The following is a 20,646-nucleotide window of genomic DNA, read 5'->3' as shown; positions in this document are numbered from 1 at the left end:
TTGAGCATAGTTTTGAACGTTGTAGCTTATAAAAAACAATCCAAAACTTCACCTCATTTACAGCACCCATTATTTTTACATTTATGGCTCTGTAATTACCGTTTTAAATTGGTAGTCAAATAATACATGTGGATATATATTTTGTAGTTTTAACAGATAGAAATGAAAGACATTTTAAACATATCACGCCCACTCCTGAATCACTCGTTGACAAGGTATTTTAAAGGAACACTTAAAAATACAGTTTCTAAATTACTGTAATGTTCCACGGAGCTGTAATAGGAAGAATAGATCCTCTGTTGCTGCTACGCCGGGTCCTGTTCTGGTTTACTGCACTAAGCGGAGGGCTCTCGCAAGAAATGTGTAACGCTTAATGGCACATAGCTCACAGGTGGATGGTTGCCTAGCTACAAGAAGAATCTAGCTATCTCCGTATTCCCGATACGGTCATTATATGGCAGACAGAGCAAGGAGGAGAAAGAGAGAGAGAGAGAGAATGAGCAGCTGTAGAAGAGTTAATACTGGACTGAATTTACACACAGTGAACTGAAACAGACCTGAGGACACAAGTTGGAGCAGTAAGTATTTGTTGCCCTTTTTTCATGTGTTGCGGTGCTAGTTAGTGATAGTTTTGTTGACAAAAGTGTTATAGTCAATTTTTGAGAGTTACTGAGCATTGAGCCAGGCTTTGCAGCTACTAACTTTAGCTACTAACTTTTGTGTACTGGTGTGTTTGGGGAAATTTATACGAGTACTAGACAGTATAATACAAAAGTATATTTTCTGCTTCAAAGTTTGGTTCATGATACTACGGTGCCGCCGAAGCTTTTAACATTGTGAAGAGCAGCTGCGCAGTGCACTCCACCTCTAAATATATTCCCACGGCTATGTTCATAGATTATAATTTGTTAACAATCCAACCTCGAGAAGAACAGTCACAGGTTTACCTCACTGCTGTTCCCGCAGCTTTTTCTTTTTTTCATATCCTGAAGAATAGGTTCACTTCATTTTCTGATGACACTTTAATTTGCGGGGCCCTACTCAGCATGCATACGGAGTATATAGGCCTGTCAAGCTCTGATCATGCCATTGCATTTAAGTAACACCTGAACAAGAAAAACACATCAGTACTCAGGAGAAGGAGAGCGATATCGCTGTCTATGATTGGTGCAATTAATGTCACTCAGACTCTTGTGACTTACTGGAGGATCCTGAGAACTGGAGTCGATGCTACCCTCAGGGACAGGACCAGAGGACAATCGGTATGATATTGTCATTCTGTTTATTATTAATTTATACATTTTTGGTTACTTTAATAGGGCTAATGCAAACTTGTTGTTTATATGTAGTAAATGTACTTTTTTTAAAGGTTGTACTAAACTAGTCACAAAATATAGTTGCTATATTAGTGTACAGAACTGGCTTAGGAATTCTTATTTTGGAGGTCAGTTTACAGTGTAACTTTTTATATGACCCTTTATACATTTTATGACATTCCTTTAAATTTATGAGAACAGATTTTGATTTTAATTAACTCTAAACCTCTTTCACTGGTTGTAACTAATGACTACATTTGTTATTCTTTTTAAAGAAAAGACAGATCTTTCTGTAATTCTAGTGTAATCCAAGGTGAGTGCACTCACTCTATTGAACCCTCTACTGGGTTAATCTATTTTGGTGCCATATAGAATTCTTTTCTAAAATGTGGTATACAAAACGCTCTATATCACAATCTTCATGTTGCTAGGAACACTTTAATTATGCATTAGGTTCTTTAAGTGTTCAGAGTTTTATATAGAACCATTTCCTTTAATAATAACCACTGTAGAACCATCATTATTGAGAGTGTATGAAACGTTTTTGAAAATGCCAAATTATTAAATAAACGAGTATGTAAAAATATTTATAATATACATCCTAAATTCATTCATTCATTGTCTGCAACCGCTCAGCCAGTCCAGGGTCGCAGTGGGCCCGGAGCCAACCCAGAACCGGGTGCAAGGCAGGAACAGACCCCAGGGGGGGCATCAGTCCTTCACAAGGTGACACACACATACACCTATGTACACTTGAGTCGCCGATCCACCTACCAACATGTGGTTTTGGACACAGGGAGAACACACCAAACTCCTCACAGACGGTCACCCGCAGTGGGACTTGAATCCACAAGCTCCAGGTCCCTGGAGCTGTGGGACTGCGACGCTACCTGCTGCACCACCCTGCCACCTACATCCAAAATTATATTACAGTAAGGCTGTGAAAGGAAGCTATGTTTTTAAAGAGTTATGGTTGTCTTTTCTTTTAACAGATTGGGTTCAATCCATGAATATAGTTCTGCTTTTTGCAAGCTGGCTATAGATATACCCGCCCATTACGTTTTACTGCCAACAGAGTCAAAGCAGCCTAGAAATGTGGTTGGCCCTGATTATATGATCCAAATATTATAAAATGCTCAAGTCATAATTATTAGCTGTCAGGATTAAAATCTAGATATTATGAGATGGCAAGCCATAATTATAGGAAACATGCTTGTTATTATGACTTGCTAAATGCCATTACTTCAGAATGGGGCTTCCATAAAAACCCATTTAAAATTTGTATGACCAGATTTATATTAAAACTCTACACATTCCAGTCATAGTATTATGACCACATCATTGTTTCTACGCTCATTGTCCATTCTCTCAGCTCCACTGACCCTACAGGAGCACTTTGTAGTTCTACAACTACAGTCTGTAGTCCATCTATTGCTCTGAATACTTTGTTAGCCACCTTTCACCATGTTCTTCGGTTCTCACCACAGAGGCGGTGGTGTATTAGTGTGTGTTGTGCTGGTACGGGTGGATCAGACACATCAGTGCTGCTCTTGGTCTTAAACTCAGTGTCCGCTCACTGCCCACTCTACTAGACACACCTACCTCATTGATCCACCGTGCAGTTGTAAAGTCTGAGGCAGTAACTCATCTGTCACCATACAGTTTGTGCTGGTTGTCTTCTAGTCCTTTGTCAGTGGACACGGAATGTTGCCAACTGGACACTGTTGGCTGGATGTTCTTGGTTAGCACAACACACACTAACACACCAAAATATGTCAGTGTCACAGCAGTGCTGAGAATGATCCACCACCCAAATCACTTCTGCTCTGCGGGGGTTCTGACCATTGAAGCACAAGGTGAAAGGGGAAGGACAAAGCATGCAAAGAAACAGGTGAACTACAGTCTGTAATTGTAGAGCTACACGGTGCTCTCTCCTCTAGGGTCAGTGGCACTGAAAGAATGAAGAGTGAGTGTAGAAGCAAGGAGCTGGTCCTAATTTTATGACTGGACTGTGTATGTATATATATAATATTATATATATATAGTTTATATCTGCATTTCATTTATCTAATAAATTAATGAAATTAGTGCACAAGTCTGCATACACGCACAATGTCAAATTTTTATTCATTAATAAATATATTTATAGGGCTCTGAATCATGATTTCTTCTTTAGAATGATACTCACCAAATGTTCTTGCTCTAAAGGGTACACCATAATTTATTGCAAAAATGATTGCATGCAATCAGTTTTTCACATGTGAAGTGCAGCCAGTAGGGCACTTCTGATTGTTTTCAGCACTGAAGAGGGTAATATAGCGACCTTTTTTCAACTATGTGAGCAGCAGCTGGTTGGCCTATTGCCATCCTGCAATTTCGTGGGTTTCCTAATCTCAGCCACAGACGCTCCGCCCGGCAACCTCTCTGGCCATGCATGTGCACCATCTGCTGACGAGAATGAGAACTGAAGAGTCACTATTGTCTGGAATAAAGTAACATCAGTATGCCAGCAATACTATAGGTGTACAGTAAATCTGCAATGGCTGGTGTGACCGTGTTTTCCAACAAAATAACAGCAGGAGCACAACTGTACAAAACTTAAATAAACAAGAGGAATTGGGATTGCTTTTCAGGATTTTGTCCTACTTTGTCTTTTATTTCATTAATAGTGGCCTTATGTACATTGACAAAAAATAAATATAATAAAATAAATAAATACAATTTAAAAAGCAAACCAAAACATGCATATATAGCTCACTGCCAAAGAGCTTCTGTGTGAGTTCATTTATTTAAAAGGTAATGTAATGGAAAATTGGAATAAGAAGCTTGTAGAATTTACAAGTTAGCTTCAAATTTGCAGGCTTCTTTCCAACGTAAATACTGCAAGTGCCAGGATTTAACCGCTGTGGTTTACAAGAATAAAACAATTCTGTTGGAAACATTTTTTCTCTAATTCCTGCAGCTCTACACTTCATATAAATACTCGAGTAACAATGGTGTTTTAAGGAAAGAATATTGATTTGAACATCTTTTCTGTTGTTTGCCTATATGTGCTGTTTATAATAAATTAAATAAAAGTGGTTGACAAATGATAACTTGTGTATTCAGTGTTTCATTGCATGTTTTTTTATTTAATCTAATTATAAAACCAGAAAAATATAATGCTTCAAAACACCGCTAACAGCACTCAATTCTTCAATTTAAATGGAAGACAAAAATTTCCAGCGACGTTTACAATGGACGGCGTATAATAAATATGTAATGCAGGTTTACCTCAATTAAAAAACGGTCTGTTAGAACGAGAGAGGATGCAGTATGTGCGTGTGTGTGAATGTATATGTTTTTAAATACTGCAGACTATCTCAAAAGTTCAAACCATTTTTATAAATGAATAAATTAGCTCAAGTTTACATTGAGTGGAGAGAGAGATTTTTAAGACCCCACCCTCGTTCCGGTCCCGCCCCGGTTCCTCCGCTCCGCTCCTGAGGCGGAACTCGCCACTGCTCGGAGTATAACGGGTTCTCTTCGCTGTAGCTGTTAGCACAGTGTCTATAGCGGCGCTTTTAAAACATTTAACATGTGTGCTTAATGCATAACACCACAGATGAGCGCATAGTGTATTTATATATGAATGTAGTTGAATAACAATCATTCGGTTTTATTTTAGTTTTGGTCATGCGTTATATGAGCGATGCTGTCGGGCTAGCCACAGATTCAAGGGTTCTAGCTCAGTTAACGTTAGCTCAGCTAGCTAGTCAGACTTTACCGGGCAGAATAGGTATACTGATTCTTCTTGTTTCCAGCGTACAATTTATAACCTTAGATTTTCATAGGAAAGCCACGGTAACAGCTCCATAAGACACCGCTGGTTCGATGTTTAATGAAAGAGGTTTTCAAACAGCTAGTTTTCCACCTAGCTAGCTTCCCGCTAACCATCGGATTCTACTGGAAATGGTAAGTCGTTTGTGTAACTTCTGGTGTTATAAAAGGTGTTGGTGAATTACACTTATTTTAGGACTCATTAATGAACTGGAACATAATGGCTTTTAATCTTTATGACATAGCTGTGTGTTAAACATTTCCGTTGCCAGTTTTGTATATATTCTAGCACCACAGTCCATGTTAGCGCCAGTTGGCTAAGTTTACAACTTCCAAAATATGTCAGCTAACGTTTTTAGAGTCTAAATATGAGCTAGCAGTAACTGCACTAGCTGTCGTTAACTGATTTAATTGAATGTGTTGCTACCATATTGCTATACCAAGTACTACTGTTTATATGTTGTAGCACTAGCCCAAAAGCCACTTAAGCCAAGACAGGATTTGTGTATATATATATATGTATATGTGTGTGTGTGTGATTATTATTAACATTAATTTTTTAATTTACAGAATGATGACATGTATCATTCATTCATAAACAAAGCTATTCATTGTTCTTGGATGTGAATGTGCATTTAAAAGATGCTTGCTGACATGTGCTGTCAAATATGTGAATACAGTTGTATTACCATCTAATAACTCTCACCTCCGTTTTGATGAATAATCTATAACTTTAAATTTAAGGGGTGTGTGGGGGTGCATTTAAAAAGAAAATATTTATTTGTGTCAGTCTGGACATACAATTCCCTTTTGTTAACTCTACATTATATTTAGTTTTTAAACGTTATACATTTTTGTCAAAACTTTATTGAAGACCTTTCATAAAATTGCCTCTCAGGAATCGGGAAAAGCAACATAAATCTTTTTTTTCCTCCTGAGGTAGTATTTAAGAAACATTAAATGCCTAAGTCATGTGATACTTATCTATTAATCATGTATGCATCTGTATAATTTTGACCTGGTAGATCAATGTAGAATGGAGAATTTCAAACCAGAACAATGAATGATTAAAGTTTGTATGAATTTGGAAGAATCATTGGACTGATTGGACGACTACTTTGAAGTAATATCACTTAGCCAAAATACTTACTGACACCGTGTCCAGGGTGTGTTCCTGCCTTGCACCCGAATGAATTAACTTGATTACAGTCATCAGTAAGTTCTTTAGTGTTAAGTTTGGCAGTATTAGATTGAAAGTTAATCGATGATCTCTTTCACTGAAAATGCAACAGTGCAACTTTCAAAGCTGCCTTATTTTAAACAATGCCTAACCGAGTGCACTATATTCCATTTCATTAATCTTTGCTGAGAAATGTTTTCCTCAGGTAAAGAGGGACATCTTGTGTAATGCTTTGTTAATTGTGTAACAGTTGTTTTCAAGTTAAGTTGCTGTCTGCTGCCCTATATACCCTTATATACTTTTTTCAGTACCCAGAACATTCCTCTTTACAGGTAGGTGCCCTCATGTGCCCATGGAGAAGGAAGCCTTTGAGGGATGGCTGGAGTCAGTCTCCTCCTCCTTCCTGGCATTAAATGACCAACAGCGCAATCAATCTCTAGACCATCTGATTTCACTGAGCGGTGCCGCTCAACTTCAACACCTGTCAAATGGACTGGAGACCCTACTGAAGCGGGACTTCTTGCGCCTTCTACCGCTGGAACTGGCCTTCTACATCCTCCGCTGTCTAGACCCAGAGACCCTGCTTACCTGCTGTTTGGTGTGCAAGCAGTGGAATAAAGTCATTAATACCTGTACAGAAGTATGGCAGGGTGTGTGCCAAGACCTAGGCTGGCGAATTGACGACTCCATCCAGGACGCGGCATACTGGAAACGGGTTTACCTGAAGGCTAAGCGACGCATGAAGCAGCTCAGAGAGGAAAATGCCTTTGAGACGAGCTCCCTGATTGGACACAGTGCTCGAGTGTATGCGTTATACTACAAAGACGGTCTCCTCTGCACAGGTATGTGTGTGTTTATTTTATTCATGTGTCCATGTAATGTGCTCCTTGCATTCTTTAATGTATTTATGTTAAATTCACAACTTCACATCATAAACCCTGCAAATCCTGTAGTATACTTTTAAGCTGTTTATTTAATAATAATTTAAGCTAATATTATGAGAATGGGGCAGCACAGTGGTGCAGCAGGTAGTGTCGCAGTCCCACAGCTCCAGGGACCTGGAGGTTCCCTGCTGGAGAGTCCTGCTCCAGGTGACAGTTGCTAACACTTGTTATCAATTGATGCTTTTAGCACTTTGTCGCATCTGTGACAATTTTATATTTGTCTTCAGGTTCAGATGACCTGTCAGCTAAACTATGGGATGTACGTACTGGGCAGTGCATCTATGGCATTCAGACACACACTTGTGCAGCTGTAAAGTTTGATGAGCAGAAACTAGTGACAGGGTCTTTTGACAACACCATTGCATGCTGGGAGTGGAGTACAGGTGCCAAAATCCAACAGTTTCGTGGACACACTGGAGCAGGTTAGTGTCAAGCAGTATTCTCATCTGTTTGCCATCAGATCAGCAGACACATTTAATTTCAGTTTTGTGGTAAATAATAAATCTTGCTAGAAACTCACTTGGATAAAAAGTGTTTAAAATCACTTGTTGGTTATATTTGTCACAAATAACCTATGCATTTATTTGATGATCTGTCAGATAAAAAAAGTCTGAAATGTCATAACAGTAAAGTGGAGTAAACTAAACCACAACAAATCAAGAACTGATAAAGGATTTCAAAATATTAATAAAAAGAAGATAAATCAAAAACCCTGCAGTGAAGTTTACTATTTAAACCATGCATCATTATGTAAATTGCAAAGGATTCTATTTAAATTAATGTTCATTTAAAAAAATTTTTTAGTTAACACAGTTCATGTAAACTACTGCAGTATCTTGAAGTTTATTCAATTTTTTGTAGTGTGGGTAGTGTTTCTAAAGGGTCTCTATGTTTGTAGTGTTCAGTGTTGACTACAATGATGAGTTGGACACACTGGTCAGCGGATCAGCAGATTTCACCGTCAAAGTGTGGGCCCTGTCGGCTGGAGCCTGTCTCAACACCCTCACTGGACACACAGAGTGGGTCACTAAGGTAAGATTCGTATTAGCAGTGTCATCTTGTCAATTCCAAGGTCCATCTATATCCAGTGTTTAGACTGTGCTCTTATTCTTCTTCTTTTTTTTTTTTTTTTTTTTTTCTTTCTTTCTTTTTTATATTATATTATTCCCACACTTGCAAAGGCTTATTGCAACATTTATTTCAGTCATGCTTCAGTCCGTCTGACACACACTTTAGCATTCTTACAAATATTACAAATCTATGCATCCCTGTTTACAGCCAAATTATCCATAATAATTTGTTGCCTTCAGATATATATTTTTGCCTTTTTTTACCCAGTGTAGACAACGCCTTTTGCTTTTAATTAAGACTTTAATGTTATTCTTAGCTATAGATATTTAAACTACTTATAATAACAATGTTATTAAATAATATTACATAGTAAACAATATAAATATCATGCTTCTGGAATAAACTGATACGAGAGGCTATATCAGTGCAGACCCTTACAAATAACTGTGTAAATACCTTATTTTGTTTACTCTGTCCTAGGTAATCCTACAAAAAAGCCAGGTGGAGTCTATGATGCACTGTCCTGGTGACTATATTTTATTGAGTGCTGATAAATATGAAATCAAGGTAAATACCTTTTATTGGGATTTTTGGCATTGAAGTCTGTTTGCTCAAAATGACAATATATTCACAATTATTGTGGCTAAATGTTTCAGGTTTTTTTTTTATTTTCTATAACTCTACATAGTTTGAGAAATGGTTATGTAATATCACCTAGCACTGGGCATGACCACACTCATTCTCTGTCCTCAAAACAGGTGTGGCCCATAGGAAGAGAGATCAACTGCAAATGTTTAAAGACCCTGTCTGTGTCAGAGGACCGTAGCGTCTGCCTGCAGCCCAGGTTACAGTTCGATGGACGCTACATTGTCTGCAGTTCAGACCTAGGAGTCTACCAGTGGGACTTTGCCAGTTTTGATGTCCTAAGGTAATTTGTTCAAAGAAAACAGCAAAAAATAAAATTGGTTTGGTTTTTGGGAACACATTCTTCGCTGCAATTTTCAGGAATGTGTAATGTAATTCTGTCCGTTTTTGCAATTAGATGACAGTGTAGCAGTTAGAGTGTAAGCAAGAGGCTGTAGGTTAAACTTGACGGCTGATTTATGCTTCTGTGTTGAGTCTACACAGAGCGTACGCTGAAGCCTGTGCAAATATCTTATGTGGTTGTGAGCATTTATATTTTTGTCTGTTGGTGTCTGCATTACTCTGCAGTTACACCCCTAGGGCTTAATCGCAAGTCCCTTCCTCTACACTATTCAGTATAGTAGTATAGTTGTACAAATCTTTAAAGTGCAGGGAGTATATAAGGAGTAGGGTTCTAATTCGGACAGAGCACTACTTATATGTGGTGTCAGGAAAGCAACAAATACAGTCCTGGCACTTTTTTCCCTGCTTCCAGCTCTCGCTGGATTTTATTTTTGTCTGCCACCGATTTATAGAGTTCTTGAAATTCTTCAGAATACCACAGGTATTTACACTTTTTCAATTAGGTTGTATTGTAACATATTTATAATGTATAACACACCTCTTGGTTATGAAATACCTTTCCGGTGGACATGACAAAACAAAATTGCATTCAAAACAAATTTAACTGAGATCTAGCACTGGATTTTGCACTTCATCATTGCTCAGTACACTATATAGAAGCCTGCTAGTCACTCCTTCAGATAAAGTCTGGTATTCTATTGCATGGTTTAACATTGTTAACACGCCCAAGTACAAGATTGTCATTTTGATTAGTTCAGTATATAATGTCTGTCTTGTCACTCACAGAGTCATCAGACCTCAGCAAGACCCAGCCAATCCTTCCCTGCTCAGCTTCGGTGAGATTTTTGCCCTCCTCTTTGATAATCATCACTTGTATGTCATGGACCTAAGGACTGAGGTCATCGCTGGCCGCTGGCCACTGCCAGCATATCGTAAATCCAAAAGAGGCTCCAGCTTCTTGCCAGGAATCACCTCGTGGCTCAATGGATTTGATGGCAAGAATGATGCAGGCTTGGTTTTTGCCACCAGCATGCCTGACCATAGCATTCATCTGGTTCTGTGGAAGGAGAATGGCTAGAAACGGGAATTGAGTACACCGCAGATATGACTGACATTATGAACGTTAAAGGGTGCTTTTGATTTCTGAAACTCGCAACCAACTACGTTAGATATTGCATGCACCAAAGTCTTCTTTCTTTTGTTTTCTCTTCTTTCTGCTCTGATTGCTTTTAGGGTCAAGAACAAACACTCTCTCTCATGTACAGAATCATACGTGCACATTTAAACATCATGCATCTGGCAGAGGTTTCTGGAAACTGCAGTAGACTGAATGCTTGACTTGTTATTTTTAAACTGTTATGAGCTTGCATTTACATAAAAGGGATTCAGAGAGCAAAAGAAACATAAAGACAACAGTGGATCAAGCACTTGTTTGAAAATAACATGTCCTGCCGCAGTAGTCACTCAAATTCTTGCAAAGAAAAAAATAATAATAAAGAATTTGTTTTGAGTATCACTGTTTTCATTAAACAAATGTATGTGTTCATTTATAGGTCACAAATTTACATTCAGAATACAGGAGAATGTTTCCTTTGTTTTGGAGAAGAGATTTTTTTGCAGATGGCCATAAACACGTGCTCTAGCTTGCATCTAAAATTATTTTGGTTTTTTTCTTAGGTGTTTACATGGGAATGATATACAGCATAAGCCTGGTTTATCAGCATCATTTAAATTTCAGAAACATGACTCTGTTTTAAATTTTCACTTGAAATTAGTCATGTGCCTTTTACTTTTAACATGTATGTGACAAATCTTGAAATCCGTTGTTGCAAACTGTAAAGTCAGTGAGAAAAATATGCTTGTTTTTTACACTTTAAATATTTTTTAGCCCAATGTAATCAACACCGCAACACGTGCTATTTACTATACCATTTACACAGACTAATTCAGTTGAAATTAATTCACATGAATATTCTTCAATATTCTTTTTTTAATCTTAATTTTTAAAGGCTGTTCTAATTTAGAAGTAAAATTTAAAAAGCAACTATTGTCATTTAAAACATAATTTATCCAAGTTTAGTTTTAGTTTTTTTTTTTTTACTTAAATGATCAAAATAAGAAAACAAACCCTTGTCTACAGCTTTTTCTGTGTCTTGGTATTGATATAACATTGACATAGATCTCATAAAATCTGCTTGCAAATATATGAAGTTTATATAATTTTATTATTATACTGTTAAGAGGGAACCTATAAACCATGCCATGGGTGCCACGTGAGTGCCTGTGCATAGGTACAGTTCGCTGGTGTCATCAGGGCTTTAACTCTGGAATCTGGGTTTTGACCTTTAACTAAACTGTTGATGCATTACTTCTTTCAAATATATACCTTACTGTAATAGTCACTCATGCCACTGTAGACAGTAATGTTGCCCTTCCACAATTAGCAAATTTTAGTTTTTTGTTTGTATATTATATGCTGTCTTTCAAATAAATGAAAGTAGCAAAGGGTAGATGTCACTATTTTTTTTTTCTTGAGTATGAATAAAATATCAGATTGCAGCTAGTTAAAAAAACACGTTGGTTCCATTAGTTTTGCACATGATGGGAAATGTAAATAAATATGTAGTGATTCATAAATCTATTTTGATGTGATTAATTGATAGATATATATTTTTTATATATATAAAAAACATGCTCATTCTGAACATAATGAAGCCTGTATCACATTCAAAAGTTGTCTGGCAATTTAACACCAGAAATGCTGTAAATATGAAATTAAATAGATGGAGTCATTCTTGAGTTTCCATTCAGGAAAGGCTTGTTCTTCAGGAGCAAGGATGGGTCAAGGTTCACGCTCTACTTTGCTCAAGAAAAATAAATAAATAGGCAAATTAAATAAAGTTAGTGATTACAATAATTTAGGTATTTCATGTCTATGTTGCATAATATCCATTTTAATTGAGCAAAAAATCTGTGAAGCACACGAGGCTGAAAATCACAAAAACAAAAAATTTGAAGTGATTATCATTTGTGGGGTGATGCACAGTTTATCCTGTAAAATTTTATCTGATTTTTGCTGTTTTTCTGAGGTGTTCGACCAGAAGAGAAAGAGTGCCCTTTTTAAGACTTGGCATCTTTCAATGTTTCACCCTCTTGTTCAATATTAACAATCTGCAAATTATAATATGCAATTTCTATTTATTTGTTAACATATCATAATATTTGTATAAGCCAGAACAGTAAAATTCACCTAAATTTATTCCAAAATGTATTATTTAATTTTATATTTGAATTAAATTCCCCTTAATGTGCAAATTTGGTATTAACATGACACTTAAAATTTAACTAAATATGCATTTTTTGGAGGATGTAAGAGTAGTTGAAAGTTGCTGCTAAGCAGCTGCTTTGTTATCCCAATCCTAAGGTGTACATAAGTGGTCGGTATGGTGTCCCAGGTAGGTGCTAAGGTGTTGCTAGGCAGTTGGCATCCCGAGTGGTTGCTGTGGTATCTCGGTGTTTACCAGGGGTTTTCACATGGTTGCTAAGGGGTTGTTAAGTAGTTGTTAGGTTATTCACTGTAGGATCTACGGTGTGGCTGCTAGGCAAGTGATCTTTTATCTGCTAGGCACCTATTATGTTATCCCAGGTGGTTGCTAAGGTGTTAGTATATGATTTTTAGGTGGTTGCTATTTTATCCCAGGTGGTGGCTATGGTATCTGAAGTGGTTGCTATATTCTTAATATGATGTCATTAGGTGATTACTGTGGTATTCCAAGTGGTTTTTAAAATGTGATTGCTACAGTGTGTAAACCTGGTTTGTTGCCAGTGTATTCCAGGTGGTTGCTAAGGTGTTGCTAGGCAGTTGCAAAAGTATGTGGATGCAAAGTAATGTGTTGCAAAGTGGATGGAAATATATAGATAAATGTGTAGAAAGAGAGAGGGCCTAATTGATATAAGTATAAATAAATTTATTTTTGTTATGAAAACGAACATACTTCAAGAAATGTTTCAAATATATTTTTATATTTTCATACATCACAGTTAATTTGGGCTATTGTTGTCTTCATTTTTTATGTATTCATATATATTTATTTTCACATTTCAACATTATTTATTCATTTATTTAGTTCTGTATTTCTCTGTCTCTATGTTAATCATGTGGGCGGTCCTAAACTCACCCTAAATCAGGATCGCTCAGCTTGGCAATGCAGCAAAATGCTAAGTGGTTCTTGTGTCTGGATAATACAATAGAGATGTGTAGAGATGTATTAAACAGGACAAAAGCTGCTGTTAGGTGTTTACTTGGTATCTTAAGTGTAAGATTATTAAGGCAGATGATGTATTTAAGACAGGGAAACTGTTACTCTCTCTCAGGGACTGGCGGGTTGTGTCCATTTCCTCCATAACACTAGAGACAGTATATTAACCGCCTACGCGTAATGTGGGAGTTGCTGGCACTCTGATGATGTGGTGAGTTTGTGTAAATTCTAATTACGTCGTTAAAACAGATACATTTTGAGATAAATGTTTCTGAATGTCTATGTACATAAGAATTCAACAGTGTGCAAATGTAATTATTGGATTTTTATTTAATTTTGGGATCAAACATACACCATAAAGAAGTGTTAATGTTTTGTTTACATCGCCACCTTTTAATTATATTTTCTTTTTAACGAGAATATTATACACAATATTATCTCATTTTAAATATCATTTTTGGGTTTCTGATGTACTAACCAACAAACCGTGAAAGCTAAACCAGTCAGTTTTTGTCAGAAAAAAGGGAATTAAAAAAAATAAACAAGCAAAAACTCAAAACAAGATCAGAGGGTTAAAATATTAACATGTGGACAAGGGGTATGATGTGAATTTTGAGGTTCAGCCTGCTTCCATAGAAGCCATTTCTTGGTGATCTTCCTGCTTGAAGCAGCAGAGGTCACTATACATTTGCATCATTAAAGTGAAAAGTCTCCAATGTGATTATGCACAGAAATATTTCTTATAGTCTGGAATGTTTTCCCTAAAATCATTTTATTGCTAAAATAATTGAATTTGCATGAATATGCATATTTGCACACATTAATATTATCAACAAAAAAAGAGACAATAACTAATAATCCCAAACCCAATCTCAAACAAACCTCATTTCCAGAAAAGTAGCGGCATTTTTAAAACTGCAATAACACAAATTTGTGTCTTGAACGTTTAACTGACAAATTTAAACAAATGACTAATAAATCAAAATAAATCAATTCCTTGTTATCTCTGACCATCTTGGTTTTATTTTGTACACAAATTTTGTATTTGGTGCCTGCAACACACTCCTACACATACATCAATTTCATGTGATTGGTCAAAGCTTATCTCACATCAATAGAAATGTATGCTGTTGTCCATGTTTCAGCTCGCGTTCATCAAAATTGAACATTGTGTTATCTGTGATAACACAAAAGCCAAAATCTTTCATGGCACGTGGGGGGCATCAGTGACCATGGCATGACTTGTGTATGTGAGATGATGACGTTTATGACCGCTGTGCCATGCACCTGGTAGTTGCTGGAGAAGTTCAGTGATAATTTTGGTAGGCAGGAAAATATTTTGATGGAAGGAGAACCGATGTCTTCTGTGCTGGAGTTTAGAAAGATGGTACAGGGCAGAACTAAATTATATAATAGCATTGATAGACCATGTTTGCCAGGAAAGTTTAAAATGTGGTGTCTACAGTTTGGCTTGCAGCCTCAGATGGCCAGTGAAAGTTTATGATGTTCTAATTACAAGTTGGATCCGCAAGTGGTGGTGCAGGTAGCCAAGAGCTTGTTAGAATTAAGGCACATGTTTTGCCATGAAGTGCAATGCAGAAGAGCAGGCCTTAAGTCAGGTGAGTCGTGCAAAGTGTTTAATAAGGCCATATCACCAGAGATATGGCAAATGATGTCTAGTATTATTAGTGAGCAGAAAGAGGAGGCACTATGCACAACAGTAGCCAGTGGCTTCTTGGGAATGTCTAGATAAGTGAAGATCACTTCGTAAGATTTGTGAGCAATGAATAACTTATAACATGGTTCCAGCTCCAGAAAACAGTGGACAGTGGGTAGATGAAGACCCCTGTTGTAGATTTACAATTCCATTTGAGGATGCAGTAGTTGAAACTTCTGAAACGAAGAACCTGAACTATGCAGACATGTTGTCTGAGGGGAGAATGTGGGCGGCAGGCACATATTCAGTAGCTAAGTCTGATAATAAATGAATATACAAATGCATTTTTTCTTTCATTCATTCATTGTCTGTAACCACTTATTCAGTTCAGGTTCATGGTGGGTCCGAAGCCTAGCTAGAATCACTGGGCGCAAGGCGGGAATACACTCTGGAGGGGGCGCCAGTCCTTCACAGGCCAACACACACTCACACCAACAGACACTTTTGAGTCTTTACAAATTCAAATAAATTTTAGTTTTCTTAAAATGTAAGCTCTTGTTAATAAAATTATGTAGCAATAAATAAATAAATAAATAAAAGCTATAAATATGAATTAGTGCACACTTGCCCATTTGATTAGCAATACCTCTATATAAACCAAGAAAATAGGGCATGACTGACGATGCCCTCAGAACCACAAGCTCATGAGCTCTGCTTTAAAGCAGAAGGAATTCCAAACATCCCCCCTGTCCAATTCAACATATGTTTTTCATATTCAGAGCTTAAGTTTGATCCTTACTATGCAGACTGAGGCCAGTCACAACAAATCGTTTAGAAACATTTGCTTAGGATATGAAAAGGAAAGCAGGCGGTTAAACAAACACAATACACTTAAAGAAAGCACAGGGTTTGAGGGGAATATGGAGATGGTCAACAGCTGTTTCCATTAATGTGGAAAGAGAGGGACAGGAGGTATGAGACTCTGTTTTCTACATCTGTGCCATTTGAGAGCTTTTTGGCAAAGGCACAGTGCTGTGAAATGTTTTTGGCAGTTTCATCCCTGTGTGTTTAATCAGTTGTGACAAAGCTGGAGACTGTCGGCCTGGCTGCCTGATCATTTTCTTTTCCAGAAATGTTAGCTTATCCCATTTTGGAAACTCTGTTAAATGTCATTTGTGGGTTCAAAAAAAACAAAAAGAAAAAAAAACAGAAGAAATGAGAAACGCCATATCAGTTACCATCTAAATAATGTTGGTTCTCTTTTCATTCAGCAAATGTTAATGTTCTCTCTGTTCTTCTACGTTAGCAACTTTAAAGCATTTAGAACATTTTTGCACAGTCAGTCTGGCATCTGTATTTTGCTTCTTTATAATGCTTTGGAGCTACAAGACTAATGTAACTACCAAGTTTTGGAAGCTTATACAACAATTAGCACTGTGTAAATTATTGAAATTATCACACACTTGCCTCAAACTCCATTAAAGGAACACTAAGTAGTTTTTCTACCTTAAAATTACAGCCTCTAAGTGATTGTGATGTTCCACTGAGCTGTAATCAGGAGAATAGAGCCTCTGTGGCTGCTATGCCGGGTCGGCTACTGCTTTACTGGAATAAGCAACTTCTGAATCACAGAGTGAAGGACTCTAGCGAGAAATGGTTAACGCTTTATGGCACAAATCTCCTAGCTCCAAGAAGAGAGAGCAAGGAGTGAGTTGTGGAAGAGGTAGTGAAGTGAGGAGCCAGTGAACAGAATTATTTACGCTTCCTTACATTTATGATTCATACAACTTGACAAATAAACCTGTCAATGCAGCCACTGACTGCGATACATACAGCTGATAGTTTATTGTATGTGTCCATAACTCATAATAAGATGGAGCCTGCTGCACAGACCATGGGTCCAGGAGTTACTCCTGGATCGATCATTTTCATGTTCATTCTAATGGTGTCCTATGAAACTACCTGTCCTCTTCTGAACAAACGGGTTCTTGTACATACTTATAGATAGATAGATAGATAGATAGATAGATAGATAGATATTTTTTCTTTTACCTTCTATGCCATGTTCCATCATAGCAACTCTAAGAAATGTGATAAATTTGGGTGTTAATTTTCAGTCCTAGCTGCAGAATAAATGTCTAACTGCTTGTTCCAAAATGTTGCTAGTGACTTGAGTAAAGTTGTAACTGTGAATATTAGCCAAGAAACTGAAGTTATGAAGAGAAGTATGAAGAGTGTCCATTCACACGAGAGAAAGTAAGAAACATGCTGATACTGAGCTCGGTTTTAGTGCAGTCTAAGGCAAAATAAGATGGGGGTCTGGTCAAGCGTTCAGATTTTTTGCAAAGACAGAGAGCTGTGTGCTCAGCACTACTCTGGCTTGTGGTCAACACTGATGCTATTGAGACAGTCTCAGCTACATAAAAGATCCACTCAGGACCACCTCAGTGCCGAGTGATTTGGGTGGTGGATCATTCTCAGCGCTGCAGTGACACTGACGTGATGGTGAAGTGTTCATTTGTGTTGTGCTGGTACGAGTGGATCAGACAAAGCAGTGCTGCTGGAGTTTTTAAGCACTGTGTCCACTCACTGTCCACTCACTGAGACACACCTACCTCCACCTCATAGATGTGAAGTCAGAGACAGTAACTCATCTGTTGCTGCACAATTCATGTTGGTCGTCCTCTAGTCCTTCATCACTGGACACAGGGCGCTGTTGGCTGAATATTTTTGGTTGGTGGACTATTTTCTTAGTCCAGCATTGACTCTGAGGGCTTTAAAAACTCCTGCTGTGTCAGATCCACTCAATGAAACACCTATGGGTCAAATATAAAACAGATGACAGATTGTGGTTGAAAGTATGTAAAGTATGATAATGAACCCTACTCCCTAGTACCTCATACCCGATATATGCTCCTTTTTTTGTCATCCCCACTACTTACTACCCCCACTTCAAACCCACTAAAACCCTATATGTCACGTTCCTGTTCCCGCCCATGTTGTGACGTAGAGAATCACAACAACGCAGCAGACCCATAGCAAAGCATCAGTCACAAAGATCCGGAGAAATGAGGAGTCTTCCACAGAGATATCGCCGCATCTAACCGCACTTTGGAAAACGGTCCCTTCCAGTTTAACATGTTATAGCCTCGAACTCGCATGAGGAAACCTTCCTTCAAGAAGTGGAAACATTTGGAAATATTCCATCGAGAAACGTGGAGGGACAAACTGGGGAAAATGAGACTTAACTCACAAAAGAGAACAAAAAACAACGATAGCCGCTACGGAGCTACCTTCACTTGTAAAACAATGGATTTTGGACGTTTGAATAATGCGAGGCGTGTCGCTGTGGACGGGAAGAGGACGAACGTCTTCGTCGTGTAGTTTCAGAAGTTGAACCCTCGCTAGAGAACGAGGGCGGAGGGGACAAAGTGGAAAGAAACAGCAGGACATTGACTGCAAAATTGATGAGAGTTGACGGGGGTAGACGAGAAAAGCGAGTAGTTTGAGATGTGTTGTTTTTTTTTTCATGGGAATCCAGAGGCATTTTCACTTGTGGAATTCCAACGTGGACAAACGAGGATTACACCGTAGAAGTCTAAAATGCTTCAACTTTTCTGAGGGGAAACACAATTCGTAGCTTCAAAGCTCCGTCCAGCAGCCGTCAAACTGGCAGCGGACATGTGACCTCTCACATAAAACAACTTCAAGTGAAACTTAGTCTTACTTTTTTACATTTTGGGCCGTGTTCAACTAGAAAATGAAACATATCCATGCAGCCTTCACAGGTCTGAGTGTTCATTTGTGCAGGTCATACCTAGGGTTTGAACAAACGTCTACAAAATGTAGTCCACCCGTGGATAGACCGTTACTTTAGTAACATGTGCCCAGTGTGAAAACGCAACCTTAAACCTAACCCTGAGTGTTATTCTAAAGGACGGAAGCGGCAATATTGCCCCCCGTTCATGCTCTCCCTCTCTCCACTCTCTCTCTCTCTCTCTCTCTCTCTCTCTCCACTCTAGCTATATATGGATAGGAAGGATGAACATGGAATATTACTCAGTCTGCTAAAGAAAGTCTGATATATAAGATGTGTTATGCACGCGGCCACCGGGATGTGGTCTTGTTGTTGGCGTTTAGCGTCACGTTCACGGCTGTTGTCGCCGCCACTTCAGTGCATGCTCCGCTCTGTTGGCAGGCCATACTGCTCTGTCAGTCCGAGCCCGAGTGCCGTTACGCGTATGCTCAATACGCGCAGGCGTGCGGCTCAGTGTTGCTCGGTCGCCGGCGTTCGTGTCCGAGCCACTGCGTATCGTCACTCGTGCAGCTGAACCTGACTGCGATCGGGCCCACGCTCGAGCGCTGCCACTGCGCACACGACGACGCAGTATGCAACGAAGCCAAGCGCGCCATTGAACCGTGCGTCCCGAGGACGAGCGTCGCGGGCGCGGGCGGCTGCACGGAAGCGCGCCGCGAGTGCCAGCGCGATCTACAGTGCGCTGCAGCGGCGCACGACTTTCTGCAGCAGTGCCGCGGGCTATTCGCCTCCGCTGCTCGTGGGCGCGAGGACGAGGGCGCGTGCACGGAAGGCTGCCGGGTCGCTATAGCGCGCATGCGCGCCATGCCCAAAGCACGGCCGCTGGATACGTGTGTGTGCGACGGCGCTGAGAGAACCATCTGTGAGTCCGTGAAGGCCAGCATGAGAACTCTGTGCTTCGGCGCGACGGACGCGGGCAGTGGATTCTTCTCGGACTATGATGACCACCTGCGGGGTATCGATGACGAGGACGATGAGGATTATGTGGCAGAGAACTATGCGAAAGCTGACGGAGAAAACTTGGTTTTGTTGGCGACATGCGTTGCTTCTGTTCTCACACGATTTTCCTAAGTGTGGATGATGGAGCGAGGGTTTGTTCTTGTTGAACTCAATTTTGGCTGAACTCTGAGCTCATTTCTGTGAGACTGTGAAAAGGGACGTTCAGGACCCTGGTTTGGAGCTATACATAAACCAGTTATAACATGGATTTATACACTATCATTCAAGATGAAATGTACAGTTTATTTTTCTATGCCATAGATGCAGATGTGTTGACAGAAAATTTTTCCCCCTTATTATTCGTCCTATGTAAACATTGTACTTTTAAAAAATGAAATGTGCAAAGTGTTTTAAATCTATAATTTAAGTACAGATTATGAAACATTGCTTTCGAGTTCATTTCTTTTTAATTTTCATATCACAATGTACAAACATAGAAAGACAGATAATACGCAGAATTTGTCACATCAGCTAACAAATGCCCATGAGCAGAGAGATAGGGGGTTGGACGTGGGCACATCAACTCAGCAAGAGCAGATGTGATCTCCAGGACTCCTGCCCTTCAATGACTGAGCTAATCCCAGGGATCTTGTGATG

The 20,646-nt window shown here is 38.8% G+C and overlaps 2 protein-coding genes across 2 annotated transcripts; both read left to right on the top strand.

The window, feature by feature from the left end:
- Nucleotides 1–4,812: 4,812 nt before the first annotated feature.
- On the top strand, nt 4,813–11,917 carry fbxw2 (F-box and WD repeat domain containing 2). The gene is made up of 7 exons (XM_066659715.1): nt 4,813–5,270; nt 6,648–7,157; nt 7,487–7,681; nt 8,158–8,291; nt 8,811–8,897; nt 9,089–9,258; nt 10,104–11,917. The coding sequence occupies exons 2-7, from the start codon at nt 6,668–6,670 to the stop codon at nt 10,393–10,395; spliced, it is 1,368 nt and encodes a 455-aa protein (XP_066515812.1). The 5' UTR covers nt 4,813–5,270; nt 6,648–6,667; the 3' UTR covers nt 10,396–11,917.
- Nucleotides 11,918–18,490: 6,573 nt separating this feature from the next.
- On the top strand, nt 18,491–20,646 carry gas1b (growth arrest-specific 1b). The gene has a single exon (XM_066662047.1). The coding sequence runs from the start codon at nt 19,324–19,326 to the stop codon at nt 20,119–20,121; it is 798 nt and encodes a 265-aa protein (XP_066518144.1). The 5' UTR covers nt 18,491–19,323; the 3' UTR covers nt 20,122–20,646.

Source organism: Hoplias malabaricus, chromosome 2 (genome assembly GCF_029633855.1).
Source record: "Hoplias malabaricus isolate fHopMal1 chromosome 2, fHopMal1.hap1, whole genome shotgun sequence".
NCBI classification, from domain to species: domain Eukaryota; kingdom Metazoa; phylum Chordata; class Actinopteri; order Characiformes; family Erythrinidae; genus Hoplias; species Hoplias malabaricus.
Note: the sequence above shows the minus strand (reverse complement) of the source record. Positions and strands in the feature narration are given on the sequence as shown.

Coding starts and splice junctions, on each gene's coding strand:
- fbxw2 (XM_066659715.1), top strand. CDS start 6,668: ATGGAGAAGGAAGCCTTTGAGGGATGGCTGGAGTCAGTCTCCTCCTCC. Junction 7,682..8,157: donor TCGTGGACACACTGGAGCAG/GTTAGTGTCAAG, acceptor CTATGTTTGTAG/TGTTCAGTGTTGACTACAAT. Junction 8,292..8,810: donor ACACAGAGTGGGTCACTAAG/GTAAGATTCGTA, acceptor ACTCTGTCCTAG/GTAATCCTACAAAAAAGCCA.
- gas1b (XM_066662047.1), top strand. CDS start 19,324: ATGTGTTATGCACGCGGCCACCGGGATGTGGTCTTGTTGTTGGCGTTT.